This window comes from Nomascus leucogenys, chromosome 3, assembly GCF_006542625.1.
Source record: "Nomascus leucogenys isolate Asia chromosome 3, Asia_NLE_v1, whole genome shotgun sequence".
NCBI classification, from domain to species: Eukaryota; Metazoa; Chordata; class Mammalia; order Primates; family Hylobatidae; genus Nomascus; species Nomascus leucogenys.
Genome location: NC_044383.1, coordinates 76,261,654 through 76,275,923, shown reverse-complemented (window position 1 = coordinate 76,275,923; position 14,270 = coordinate 76,261,654). Strand labels below are relative to the sequence as shown.

The following is a 14,270-nucleotide window of genomic DNA, read 5'->3' as shown; positions in this document are numbered from 1 at the left end:
AGGACATGACATTCCTGATTTTTGCAGCACAGTCACAAAATAGGTCATTTTGGCAAAAGCTGTGAAGGCATCATCAGTGTCTCCCAAGAGCCATCTTAAACCCGTATCTTTGCTCCTCAAAACCATTCTTTTAAACCAGTTGTCATCATCTCCACAAATTTTCTATTAATTAACTATTAATTGGCCTAAGTCTAACAGACCCTTTATAATCAATGTCATTTAACAAATCAAGCCGTTTTCCTTTATCAGTTTCATCAACTTGGGAAATAATGCATATTTGCCACATTTGCTATTTCATTCAATTTCACCAACTCAGGAAATAATGCATACTTGCCACATTTGCTATTTCATTTAATACTAAAAGAAAGCTTCCTTATAAACTGTCAACAGTTTTAACATTTTAATTTCTATTTATAACAACTTTTTTTGTTGTTGTTGTTGTTTTTTAAGTGACAGGGTCTTGCTCTGTCACCCAGGCTGGAGTGCAGTGGCAAAATCACAGCTCACTGTAACTTCAAACTCCTGAGTTCAAGAGTCCTCCCTCCTCAGCCTCCTAAGTAGCTAGGACTACAGGGGGCCATACACAGCTAATTGTTTTATATTTTTGTAGAGATGAGGTTTCGCTACCTTGCTAAGGCTGGGCCCAAACTCCTGGCCTCAAGCAATCCTCTCACCTCTGCCTCTCAAAGTGCTGAAATTACTGGTGTGAGTCACTGTGCCTGGTAATTTGTTGTTTATGTTTTCATTTATACCCTACCTGTGTCTGTATTTCTTTAAACTTTTTCATCAGCTCTTTCATTTGTAGTTGACATTTTCCATATTCTACTTGCAACTATAAAATATAAAAGGATTAATTTAAGTAGCATTCAAAATTATCTTCTTAGCTTAATTGCCATTTCAAAATATTTTAAAATTTGCAAATCAATTCACTAAGAAGGCAGATGAGGTCTACTTCTACCAGAAAGATAACCAGTTTTAAAGTTAAGCCTACAAATAATCTATTTTGTTTAGTTTCACATTCAACATCCAAACCTTAAAATTCAAATATAGTAGAAAGAAATAGAAATCTCAGGACATTTTATGCAACATATAATTTAACTTTGTACATATCATGAAAGAAAAAATGTTATAACACTGGCTGTTGAGGTTTTATATTCAGATACTTAAATTGGGTCAAGCAAAATTATAACCAAATTTAGACAAGTGTTCAGAAAACTTTCCTTTAAAAAGCAGGTCTGAAGACAAAAACTGACTTAAATATTTGTTAGTCTATGAGCTAAGTTCCTAAACAAAATATTTGTTCAAAACTAAGCAGCTGACTACTCTTCAGAAGCTACAAAACAGTAAATAACTGTCCTTAATAATTGTGGCAACCCATACATCATTATATGTTGCCTCCTTTGCAGTTCCTTCTTCAGTCAGGATCTCTTCATATAAGTCCAAACAATTTCTTGATGGTACACAGGATTTGGAAGCGCTGTCTAAAAACAAACAAACAAACGAAAAAAACCTTCCATAAAAATACTTGTTACACTTTTTTGTTTTGTTTTTTTTGAGTCTCGCTCTGTCACCCATGCTAGAGTGCAGTGGCAGTGGCGCAAATCTTGGCTCACTGTAGCCTCGCCCTCCCAGGTTCAAGCCATTCTCATGCCTCAGCCTCCCGAGTAGCTGGGATTACAGGCGCACGCCGCCATGTCCCACTAATTTTTGTACTTTTAGTAGAGACGGTGAGATGGTGTTTCACCATGTTGGCCAGGCTGGTCTCGAACTCCTGACCTCAAGAAATCCACCCGCCTTGGTCTCACAAAGTGAAAATATTTGTCACACCTTTTTTTTTAGGAGTCTCCCTCTGTCGCCCAGGCTGGAGCGCAGTGGCGCAATCTTGGCTCACTGCAACCTCTGCCTCCTGGGTTCAAGCGATTCTTCTGCCTCAGCCTCCCTGAGTAGCTGGGACTATAAGCACGTGCCACCATGCCCAGCTAATTTTTTTTGTATTTGTAGTAGAGACGAGGTTTCACTGTGTTGGCCAGGCTGGTCTCCAACTCCTGACCTCAGGGGATCCGTCCGCCTCAGCCTTGCAAGGTGCTGGGATTACAGGCGTGAGCCACCGCGCCCAGCTTTGTTAACACTTTTTGATATTTTGTCTGCTTCAAAGATTATACATTTCTCCATCTCCTATACTTCATCCTACATTTCACTTATCCTACATTCCAAATTTATACTGATTTTACAGATGGACTACCAATTTACCTAAAATGGTTGTGTCAACCAAATTAGGCATGAAGATCATAACTGTTCAAAACTCTAAGAAATCTGATTATGGAAAAGGTTTCTAATTTGAATAGGTCATTAGATTCTCAGCATATCACTCTTACTGATACGTTTAAAAATATTTATAGTAACTTACACTTTTCAAATGTTCTAACATCATATAACCTTCAAGAGTATGAGTGCGGCCAGGCGTGGTGACTTACGCCTGTAATCCCAGCACTTTGGGAGGCCGAGGTGGGCGGATCACGATGTCAGGAGATCGAGACCATCCAGGCTAACATGGTGAAACCTTGTCTCTCCTAAAAATACAAAAAATTAGCCGGGTGTGGTGGCACATGCCTGTAGTCCCAGCTACTTGGGAGGCTGAGGCAGGAGAACCACTTGAACCCAGGAGGCAGAGGTTGCAGTGAGCCAAGATCAAGCCACTGCACTCCAGCCTGGGCAACAGAGTGAGACCCCATCTCAAAAAAAAAAAAAAAAAAAAAAAAAAAGAGTATGAGTGAGTAGTAACAGACACCAGCACTAGTTGCACTTCAATAGTAGAAAATGTTTTTGCACACGGCTCAATTAAATCTGAGACCAAGATGAATAAAAAACCTGTGTGCTAATTTGTTTTTCTGATCAAGCTTTGGTTAAGATTGGGTTCTGGAAGTTACTGTGGGGGAAAAGAAAGAAAAGAATTACCTCAGCGTAATTACAAAGAATGGGCAAATTGTTTAGGACCTATGATATACCAGGATTTAGTAACCACAAAACAATGAACTGACCAAAAAAAAGAAACTATTTTTATGGAATTCACATACCAGAAACAGCACTGTCCAACCCAGCATATATGTCCAATGAGCCTTCATCATTGTTCTTAAGAGGAGAAGCTGCAAGAAAGGCAAAGACTAGTTAAAAATGACTTTAGGCACTGAGATTTTTCCATTCCTACACTGAAGGACCAGGAAAAGAAAGAGATTTAACAGTTTTGCTTTAAATAAGAGATAAGCCAGGCACGGTGGCTCACGCCTGTAAACTCAGCACTTCGGGAGGCTGAGGCAGGCGGATCGCTTAAGCTCAGGAGTTCAAGACTAGCCTGGGCAACGGGGCGAAACCTCATCTCTACTAAAAATACAAAAAAAGGCCGGGCGTGGTCGCTCATGCCTGTAATCCCAGCCTTTGGGAGGCCGAGGTAGGCAGATCACTTTTGAACCCAGGAGTTGGAGACCAGCCTGGACAACACGGTGAAACTCTGTCTCTACTAAAAATACAAAAATTAGCCAGGAGTGGTGGTGCATGCCTGTAATCCCAGCTACTAGGGGGATTGAGGTACGACAATTGCTTGAACCCGGGAGGTGGAGGTTGCAGTGAGCCAAGATTGTGCCCCTGCACTCTAGCCTGGATTTCAGAGTGAGACCATGTCTCAAATTAAAGAGAGAGAGAGAGAGAGAGAGAGAGAGGGAGAGAGACAGACAGACATTACAGACATTGTCTCTACACATAGTTATAAACAGGAAGATTTTGGCACACAGATTTATTTATTGACTACCTCAGATATAGACTTTAAAAATTCAGTTTCAAAAATATACTAGTGAGGCCAGGAGCAGTGGCTCACACCTGTAATCCCCCCCACTTTAGGAGGCTGAGGAGAGAGGATTGCTTAAGCTCAGGAGATCAAGACAGGCTGGACAGTGTGGTGGCACATGGGAGGCTGAGGTAGACTGCTTGAGCCCAGAAGGTCAAGACTGCAGCGAGCCATGATTATGCCACTGCACTCCAGCCTGGGTGACAGTGCGAGATCCTGTCTCATACATATATATTCTACTGAAAGAGTTCCAATTCCAGTTATAGCAGAGTAGTTTCTACGAAACCAATCCTTCTGCAGGTAACTACTGTAGACACTAAATAAAACATTCGAAGCTATCTAAAGAGCTAGAGAACAACCTAAAGCAGGCAAAAACTAAAAGGGTAATGACAACTGAAAGAAAATACCACCTCCCAAGTTCCCTGTCCCCTTTTATTACTGCTTTTTGTATAAAGACAGGCCCTAGTTGTAGCTACACTGGGCAGTGACAGCTCAAGATAGAAACCTCCAGTCCTCCTTCCTTCCTTCCTTCCTTCCTTCTTCTTTCCTTCTTCCTTCCTTCCTTCCTTCCTTCCTCCCTCCCTCCCTCTTTCCCTCTCTTTCTTTCTTTCTTTCTCTTTCTTTCTTTTCTTTTCTCTCTCTCTCTCTCTCTCTCTCTCTCTCTCCCTCCCTCCCTGCCTCCCTCCCTCTCTCTCTCTCTCTTTCTTTCTTTCCCTCTGTGGCCCAGGCTGCAATCTACTCAGCTCGCTGCTGCCCGCGCCGCGGACTGCCTGGGACTGCCGCCGCACGCCACCGCTGCCTGCTTTTTCTCGTTTGGCTGCAGGCGCGCGGTCGCCATGTTGGCCACGCTGCTCGCCAGCTCCTGACGCCGAGTACTCTGCCCGCCTCAGCCTCCCGAGCCCCTGCCCGGCCACCGCCCCGTCTGGGACGTGGGGAGCGCCTCTGCCCGGCCGCCCCGTCCGGGAAGAAGTGAGGAGCGCCTCTGCCCGGCCGCCCCGTCCGGGAAGAAGTGAGGAGCGCCTCTGCCCGGCCGCCCCGTCTGGGAAGAGGTGGGGGTACCTCTGCCCGGCCGCCCCATCTGGGAAGTGAGGAGCACCTCTGCCCGGCCGCCCCGTCTGGGAAGTGAGGAGCGCCTCCGCCCGGCCGCCCCGTCCGGGAAGAAGTGAGGAGCGCCTCTGCCCGGCCGCCCTATCCGGGAAGAAGTGAGGAGCGCCTCTGCCCGGCCGCCCCGTCCGGGAAGAAGTGAGGAGCGCCGCTGCCCGGCCACCCACCGTCTGGGAAGTGAGGAGCGCCTCTGCCCAGCCGCCCCATCCGGGAAAAGTGAGGAGCGCCTCTGCCCGGCCGCCCCGTCCGGGAAAAGTGAGGAGCGCCTCTGCCCAGCCGCCCCATCCGGGAAAAAGTGAGGAGCGCCTCTGCCCGGCCGCCCCGTCCGGGAAGAAGTGAGGAGCGCCTCTGCCCGGCCGCCCCGTCCGGAAGAAGTGAGGAGCGCCTCTGCCCGGCCGCCCCTCCGGGAAGAAGTGAGGAGCGCCTCTGCCCGGCCACCCCGTCTGGGAAGTGAGAACCGCCTCTGCCCGGCCACCCACCGTCTGGGAAGTGAGGAGCGCCTCTGCCCGGCCACCCACCGTCTGGGAAGTGAGGAGCGCCTCTGCCCGGCCGCCCCGTCAGGGAAGTGAGGAGCGCCTCTGCCCGGCCACCCACCGTCTGGGAAGTGAGGAGCGCCTCTGCCCGGCCACCTCATCTGTGAAATGAGGAGCGCCTCTGCCCGGCCACCTATCGTCTGGGAGGTGAGGAGCACCTCTGCCCGGCCGCCCCGGCCGGGAAGAAGTGAGGAGCGCCTCTGCCCGGCCGCCCCGCCGGGAAGAAGTGAGGAGCGCCTCTGCCCGGCCGCCCCGTCCGGGAAGAAGTGAGGAGCGCCTCTGCCCGGCCGCCCCGTCCGGGAAGAAGTGAGGAGCGCCTCTGCCCGGCCGCCCCGTCCGGGAAGAAGTGAGGAGCGCCTCTGCCCGGCCGCCCCGTCCGGGAAGAAGTGAGGAGCGCCTCTGCCCGGCCGCCCCGTCTGGGAAGTGAGGAGCGCCTCTGCCCGGCCGCCTCATCTGGGAAGTGAGGAGCGCCTCTGCCCGGCCACCCATTGTCTGGGAAGTGAGGGGCGCCTCTGCGCGGCCACCTATCGTCTGGGAAGAAGTGATGAGCGTCTCTGTCTGGCCGCCCCGTCTGGGAAGTGAGGAGCGCCTCTGCCCGGCTGCCCCGTGTCTGGGAAGAAGTGAGGAGCGCCTCTGCCCGGCCGCTCCGTCTGGGAGGTCTACAATGGAGGCCAGAAGCAATGTGGGGGCTGGACGTGGTGGCTCACGCCTGTGGTCCCGGCACTCTGGGGGGCGAGGCGGGTTGATCACTTCGGGCTAGGAGTTCGAGACCAGTCTGGCCAACTTGGCGAAACATGAAAAATACAACAGACAAACCAACCAACCAACTCAGTGACAACAAAACAGGTCTACCCTGGAGTCATACTCTAATTTTTTCTATTTTCCTCCCTTTCTGATCCTTTATCCCACTTTCTTTTTCTTCCTCTTCCTTCTCCCTCTTCTTTGTCAAATAGAGGATTGAGTTATTATCACTGATCCACATAAAGTCCCTCTCTACCTTATTTTAACTCCCACCCCCCATTTCTATTCCCCGACTTCCCATGTGTAACCTTCCTGTTTGATACGCATCTTTTTGTTTGTATGTATTTTTAGAAAATGTTTATTGTTTTTGTGTGTCAAAAAAAAAAAAAAAAAAAAAGAAACCTCCAGTCCTAGTAGCTTGAAGAACCGGAGAAAAGAATTTGTCATGATAACAGTGACTAGTACATGAAAGGGGAATTACAGAAATCCACAAAGAGCATTACCTAAATTCTGCCCAAATCTCTGGGTGACCCTCAAAAAAGGGTAGAACTCCAAAAAGCCAGCTAAATCTAAAACAGATATTTCAGTTGCTATTACAGAAGAGACCGAATTGTAAGTTCAGGTAAGTTAAATATCTGCTAAAATTAAAAACAACTCTTCAGAGGAATGTTAACAGCATCCAGTGTCTAACATTTCATTTACAATGTTGATTATTCAATCCAAAGTTACTACATGGTGGCCAGGTGCAGTGACTCACACCTGTAATCCCAACACTTTGGGAGGCCAAGGCCAGAGGATTGCTTGAGCCCATGAGTTCAAGACCAGTCTAGGTAACATGGTAAGACTCTTGTCTCTACAAAAAAAATTAAATTAGCTGAGCATGGTGGCAGATGCCTGTAGTCCCAGCTACTCAGGAGACTGAGGCAGGAGGATGACTTGAACCAAGGAGGTCGAGGCTGAAGTGAGCCATGTTCATGCCGCTACACTCCAGCTTGGCTGACAGAGGAAGAACTTGTCTCCAAAAAACCCACACAGACAAACACAAACTTACTACATAGAAAATCTCAGAAACAATGAAAAAGAACCAAATGAAAAACCTACAACTGAAGATTACAATATCTAATATAAAAAATTACTGGATGTACTTGACCGGAGAACCACTGAACTTGAAGACAGATCAACAGAAATTACCCAATCTGTAGATGAGAGAGGACTTTCTTAAAAAAGAACAGAGTCTTAGTGACCTACATGATAATATCAAAAGTTCTCACATAATGTATATCTGGAGTCCAGAAGCAAATAGAGAACGGGGGGAAACTGCTACTAGAGGGATATCAAAGAATGCTAGGACTGGAGATGGTAAATAAATGAGTAATCGTAAAAGACTGATTTTTCTTTTTTTTTTTTTTTTTTTTTTTGAGACGGAGTCTTGCTCTGTCGCCCAGGCTGGAGTGCAGTGGCGCAATCTCGGCTCACTGCAAGCTCCGCCTCCCGGGTTCACGCCATTCTCCTGCCTCAGCCTCTCCGAGTAGCTGGGACTACAGGCGCCTGCCACCACGCCCAGCTAATTTTTTTTTTGTATTTTTAGTAGAGACAGGGTTTCACCGTGGTCTCGATCTCCTGACCTCGTGATCCGCCTGCCTCGGCCTCCCAAAGTGCTGGGATTACAAGCGTGAGCCACCGCACCCGGCCTGATTTTTCTTCTTAATTTAAGATCCATAGAACTGTTAGAGTAAACACTATAGCGTTTTGTTTTTTTTTTGTTTTAGTTTTTGTGAGACAGAGTCTCGCTCTGTCGCCCAGGATGGAGTGCAGTAGTGCGATCTTGGCTCACTGCAACCTCTGCCCTCCGCCTCCCAGGTCCAAGCAATTCTCCTGCCTCAGCCTCCCGAGCAGCTGGGACTACAGGTGCACGCCACCACGCCCGGCTAACTTTTTGTATTTTGATAGAGACGGGGTTTCACTGTGTTGTACAGGTTGGTCTTGAACTCCTGTGCTCAAGCAATCCGCCCACCTTGGTCTCCCAAAGTGCTGAGATTACAGGCGTGAGACACCACACTCGGCCCAGTAAACACTATAGCATTTTATTGTGGGGTTCATAACATGAAAGGCAAGGGAGCAGATAGATGCAACTATACATGCAAGATATTGTAAAAAGGTACAATACTAGTAAACAGACTACAAAATGTTAAAGATGTATACACTTCCTCGAACAAGTACTAGAAATAATACAAACAGGTATAGTGAAAAAGCTCATACATAAATGAAAAGCATTTCAAAAATATACTCAAACATTACTAGCAGTTAGCACTAGTGCTAAAGGGAGAAAAAAAATTTTAAATAAGTAAATATATACTCAAATAATATCTGAAAGAAAATCAGAAAAAAATAACTGATGAGACAAATTAAACTCAAATATTAAAATGACCTAAATCCAACTACAATAATAAAGAACATTATTCACTGGAATAAAAATAGCAAATCAAATACAAAAGTATTTTATCAGTGTTAAATCTAATGAAACTGAAATTACACTGTGGTTATATAAGAGAACCAACTTTTCCTTATGAAATACATACTGAAATACTTAGGGGTAAGGGGCCATAATATATATAACTTACTCTCAAATGGGTCAGGAAAAAAAATGGGTGTGCATCTAGACGTGCGTGTGTGTGTGTGTGTGTGTGTGTGTTTACAAAGACAGAGTCTAGGCTGGACGCAGTGGCTCACGCCTGTAATCCCAACACTTTGGGAGGCCAAGACAGGTGGATCACCTGAGATCAGGAGTTTGAGAACAGCCTGGCCAACATGGTGAAGCCCCGTCTCCACTAAAAATACAAAAATTAGCTGGGCATAGTGGTGCACACCTGTAATCCCAGCTACTCTGGAGGCTGAGGTAGGAGAATCACTTGAACTCGGGAGGCAGAGGTTGCAGTAAGCCGAGTTAGCACTGCTGCACTCCAGCCTGGGTGACAGAGCGAGACTCCATCTCAAAAAAAAAAAAAAAAAGGCAAGACACAAAGTAGAAAGTACACTGTAGCTGTGACTATTTTTAAAATGTACATGCTTCTCCTACTGCTTCACTTGATTAGCCTAAAAAATATATATATGGGCCGGGTGCGGTGGCTCATGCCTGTAATCCCAGCACTTTGGGAGGCCGAGGCGGGCAGATCACGAGGACAGGAGATCGAGACCATCCTGGCTAACACAGTAAAACCCCGTCTCTACTAAAAATACAAAAAATTAGCTGGGCGTGGTGGCAGGCACCTGTAGTCCCAGCTACTCGGGAGGCTGAGGCAGGAGAATGGCATGAACCCAGGAGGCACAGCTTGCAGTGAGCCGAGATTGCGCCACTGCACTCCAGCCTGGGTGGCAGATCAAGACTCCATCTCAAAACAAAAAACAAAACAAAAAAACAAACCTGGCTGGGCGCAGTGGTTCATGCCTGTAATCCCAGTACTTCGAGAGACCGAGGCGTTCAGATCACCTGAGATCAGGAGTTCGAGACCAGCCTGGCCAATATGGCAAAACTCCGTCTCCACTAAAAATACATAAAAATTAGCTGGGCATGGTGGTGCACTCCTGTAATCCCAGCTACTCAGGAGGCTAACGGTAGAATTGCTTGAACCTGGGAGGCAGAGGTTGCAGTGAGCCTAGATCATGCCATTACACTCCAGCCTGGGCAACAAGAGCAAAGCTCCGTCTCAAAAAAAAAAAAAAAAATATATATATATATATATATACGTGTGTGTGTGTATAGATAGCAGCTTGACAGTGATACATAGAAATAAAAACAGCTGCATCCAGAAAATCAGATTAAATTGTAGTTTTGTCCTTCAAATTTTAATCGTTGCAGATGTGATAAAATGTAATCATTTGTGAATCTAGGTGACAAATAATGCTGTTCATTATATTATAGTCCCGATTTTTCTGTTTGTTGGCTTAAATTTTTTTTTTCTTTGAGACGGAATTTTGCTCTCCTCCCAGGCTGGACTGCAATGGCACGATCTTGGCTCACTGCAACCTCCACCTCCCAGTTCAAGCGATTCTCCTGCCTCAGGCTCTTGAGTAGCTGGAATTACAGGCGTGCACTACCATGCCCCACTAATTTTTGTATTTTTAATAGAGACAGAGTTTCACCATGTTGGTCAGGCTGGTCTTGAACTCCTGACCTCAGGTGATCCACCTGTCTCAGCCTCCCAAAGTGCTAGAATTACTGTGGCGTGAGCCATTGCACCCAGCCTGGCTTAAAATTTTTCAAAGGAAAAAACATCAAAGAAAATTACATAACAGAATAACAACTTGAAACTACATCAGCAAAAATAAACACCAATTTTATAATGGCCACAGTTGGTGTGAACTCTTCCGTATTTATGAATATGAATTGTTTATTTATTTCTTTTTTTTTTCTTTTTTTTTTTTTTTTGAGAAGGAGTCTCGCTCTTTCACCCAGGCTGGAGTGCAGTGGCGCGATCTCGGCTCACTGCAGGCTCTGCCCCCCGGGGTTCACGCCATTCTCCTGCCTCAGCCTCCCACGTAGCTGGGACTACAGGAGCCCACCACCACGCCCGGCTAATTTTTTGTATTTTTAGTAGAGACGGGGTTTCACCGTGTTAGCCAGGATGGTCTCGATCTCCTGACCTTGTGATCCGCTCGCCTCGGCCTCCCAAATTGCTGAGATTACAGGCGTGAGCCACCGCGCCCGGCAGAATATGAATTGTTTAAAACATTATTTTATGCAAAAAAGGAATTCTACTAAACATGTTTTATAACTGCCCTTCTTACTCTCCATGGCATAGGAATCATTATTCTGGTCAATAAACATACGCCCATATCTCAACAAATTCAATGAGGTCACAGCATGATTATCATTAAAAGAAAGAGATAATAATGTTATGTCAGTATTTGGAAGTTTACCTTCTGCATATTATTTAAAATATTTCTATTTTGGGCCAGGCACGGTGGCTCACACCTGTAGTTCCAGCACTTTGGGAGGCCAAGGTGGGTGGATCACCTGAGGTCAGGAGCTCGAGACGAGCCTGGCCAACATGGTGAAACCTCATTTCTACTAAAAATACAAAAATTAGCCAGATGTGGTGGCAGGCACCTGTAATCTCAGCTACTCGGGAGGCTGAGGCAGAAGAATTGCTGGAACTCAGGAGACGGATGTTGCAATGAGCCGAGATTGCACTCCAGCCCAGGCCGACAACAGCAAGACTCTATCTCAAAAAAAAAAAAAAAAAAAAGAAAGAAATTCTATTTTATGAGCTTATTTTAATACCAGGTATTGACAGTTATCTCTTTTTCAAACTAATCATCCATTGTGACTATCAATTTTTTTTTTTTTTTGAGACAGTCTCACTCTGTCATCTAGGCTAGGGTGCAGCGGCGCAATCTCAGGTCATTGCAACCTCCACCTCCTGGGTTCAAGCGATTCTCCTGCCTCAGCCTCCTGAGTAGCTGAAATTACAGGCACATGCCACCACGCCCGGCTAATTTTTGTATTTTTAGTAGAGATGGGGTTCACCATGTTGGTCAGGCTGGTCTCGAACTACTGACCTCGTGATTCGCCCGCCTCGGCTTCCCAAAGTATTGGGATTACAGGAATGAGACACCACACCTGGCCCAATTTTTTTCTGAACAACAAACATCATTGCATTTACTAGAAATATTGACTTCAAGAGTAACAAAAACCTATCTTATATATTTTTAGATATAACAATAAAAATCATCATTCATATTAGTAAAATCACTAATTTGACTACATTCTGAGGCTTGAAAGCATACAGTAAGTTCACATTTATTAAGCATTTCCATGTCCCAGGCATTTTACTGTATTAATTCATCTATGTATAGAGAGAAAAGGCTGATAATGACTGTGTTTCCAATGAGAATAGGTAAATGATTTTGTAATTTAAAAACTAAAGTTAGGCAAGGCATAGTGGCTCACACCTGTAATCCCAACACTTTGAGAGGCAAAAAGGGAGGGTCACTTGAGTCCAGGAATTAGAGACCAGCCTAGACCACACAGTGAAACCTTCTCTCTACAAAAAATAAAATGATTAGATGGCCGTGGTGGCATGTGCCTGTAGTCCTAGCTACTCAGGAGGCTGAGGCGAGAGGATCCCTTGAGCTCCCAAGTCTGAAGTCATAGTGAGCTATTGATGGTGCCACTGCACTCCACCCTGGGCAACTGGGGGAGACCCTGTCTCGTAAAAAAATAAATAAATAAATAAAAACAAAAAAGGAAATTAGAAAGACAATTAAAAGTAGCTCTTACCGGAAAAGACATCAAATAAACTTGTTCCATCACCATTGTCATCATCTGCTGCCATGATCCTATTTCCTTTTGAAAGTCACCACCTACGGTATTAAATATTTTAAAATTTCCACTGTTAAAATAAACCTCACAATTCAGAGAATAAACCTAGCTTCAAAACAAAAAGCAATTTTCGAATTTCGACACATTGAAAAAGTTCACTCTCTATCATTCTTTGTTTTTGGAGACAAAGTCTCACTCTGTCGCCCAGGCTGGAGTGCAGTGGCTTGATCTCCGCTCACTGCAACCTCTGCCTCCTGGGTTCAAGTGATTCTCGTGCCTCAGCCTCTCGAGTAGCTGGGATTATAGGAGCGTACCATAGCTGCGATTACAGGAGTGCACCACTACGCCTGGCTAATTTTTGTAATTTTAGTGGAAACAAGGTTTTGCCTGTCTGCCACATTGGCCAGGCTGGTCTTGAACTCCTGGCCTTAAGCAATCCACCCACCTCAGCCTCCCAAAGTGCTGGGATTACAGGCATAAGCCCCCATGCCCGGCCTTTCTCTCTACCATTATTAAAAGCAGATTTGTGTTATCAAAAAAAGTGCCTAATATTTTTCAGGAAAAAGTCAAAACTATAAAACAAAAATTTTAAACTTGTTAATACGGCCAGGCATGGTGGCTCATGCCTACAATCTCAGCACTTTGGGAGGTCAAGTCAGGTGGATCGCTTGAGCCCAGGAATTTGAGACCAGCCTGGGCAACATGGTGAAACCTCATCTCTACAAAAAATACAAAAATTAGCTGACTGTAGTAGCCTGTGCCTGTAGTCCCAGCTACTTGGTGGCTGAAGCAGGAGGATCACTTGAGCCTGGCAGGGAGAGGTTGCAGTGAACCACGATAGTGCCACTGCACTGCAGCCTGAGTGACAGAGTGAGACCCTGTCTCAAAAACAAAACAAACAAACAAAAATTGTCATTAAGCTATGTACAAAGTAAATGATGCTAATTTTATAAAACAGACCAAAATACAAATTAACTTTTTTTTTTTTTAGATGGAGTTTCACTCTTGATGCTCAGGCTAGAGTGCAATGGTGCAACCTCGGCTCACCACAACCTCCACCTCCCGGGTTCAAGCGATTCTACTGCCTCAGCCTCCCAAGTAGCTGGGATTACAGGCATGCACCACAATGCCCAACTAATTTTGTATTTTTAGTAGAGATGGGGGTTTCTCCATGTTGGTCAGGCTGGTCTCAAACTCCCGACCTCAGGTGATCCGCCGGCCTCAGCCTCCCAAAGTGCTGGGATTATAAGCGTGAGCCACCGCGCCCGGCCAAATTAACTTTTGTACTAAAATAAGAACCATCACTACTATCACCACACACACACACACACACACACACACACACAAACACATATTAATACTAACAAGAAATACTGATACCAGGCTGGGCACGGTGGCTCACGCCTGTAATCCCAGCACTTCGGGAGGCCGAGGCGGGCGGATCACGAGGTCAGGAGATCGAGACCATCCTGGCTAACATGGTGAAACCCTGTCTCTACTAAAAATACAAAAAATTAGCCGGGCATGGTGGCAGGCGCCTGTAGTCCCAGCTACTCCAGAGGCTGAGGTAGGAGAATGGCGTGAACCTGGGAGGCAGAGCTTGCAGTGAGCCGAGATCACACCACTGCACTCCAGCCTGGGCGACAGAGCAAGACTCCATCTCAAAAAAAAAAGAAAAGAGAAGAAATATTGATACCAAAAAAAAGTAATCACTTAGACCAAATAGAAAAAT

The 14,270-nt window shown here is 45.8% G+C and overlaps 1 protein-coding gene across 3 annotated transcripts in view; it reads right to left on the bottom strand.

Moving 5' to 3' along the window:
* Positions 1-14,270, bottom strand: part of CASP8AP2 (caspase 8 associated protein 2) — a 52,177-nt gene that overhangs the window by 21,478 nt on the left and 16,429 nt on the right. For all 3 annotated transcript variants that reach the window (XM_003258336.2, XM_003258337.2, XM_003258335.2), the window contains exons 2-5: positions 12,497-12,579; positions 3,075-3,143; positions 1,381-1,481; positions 758-832 (exon numbers count right to left, since the gene is read on the bottom strand). In XM_003258336.2, coding sequence (XP_003258384.1) covers positions 758-832; positions 1,381-1,481; positions 3,075-3,143; positions 12,497-12,551 — 300 coding nt within the window. In that variant the 5' untranslated portion in view covers positions 12,552-12,579. The remainder of the gene's footprint in view (positions 1-757; positions 833-1,380; positions 1,482-3,074; positions 3,144-12,496; positions 12,580-14,270) is intronic.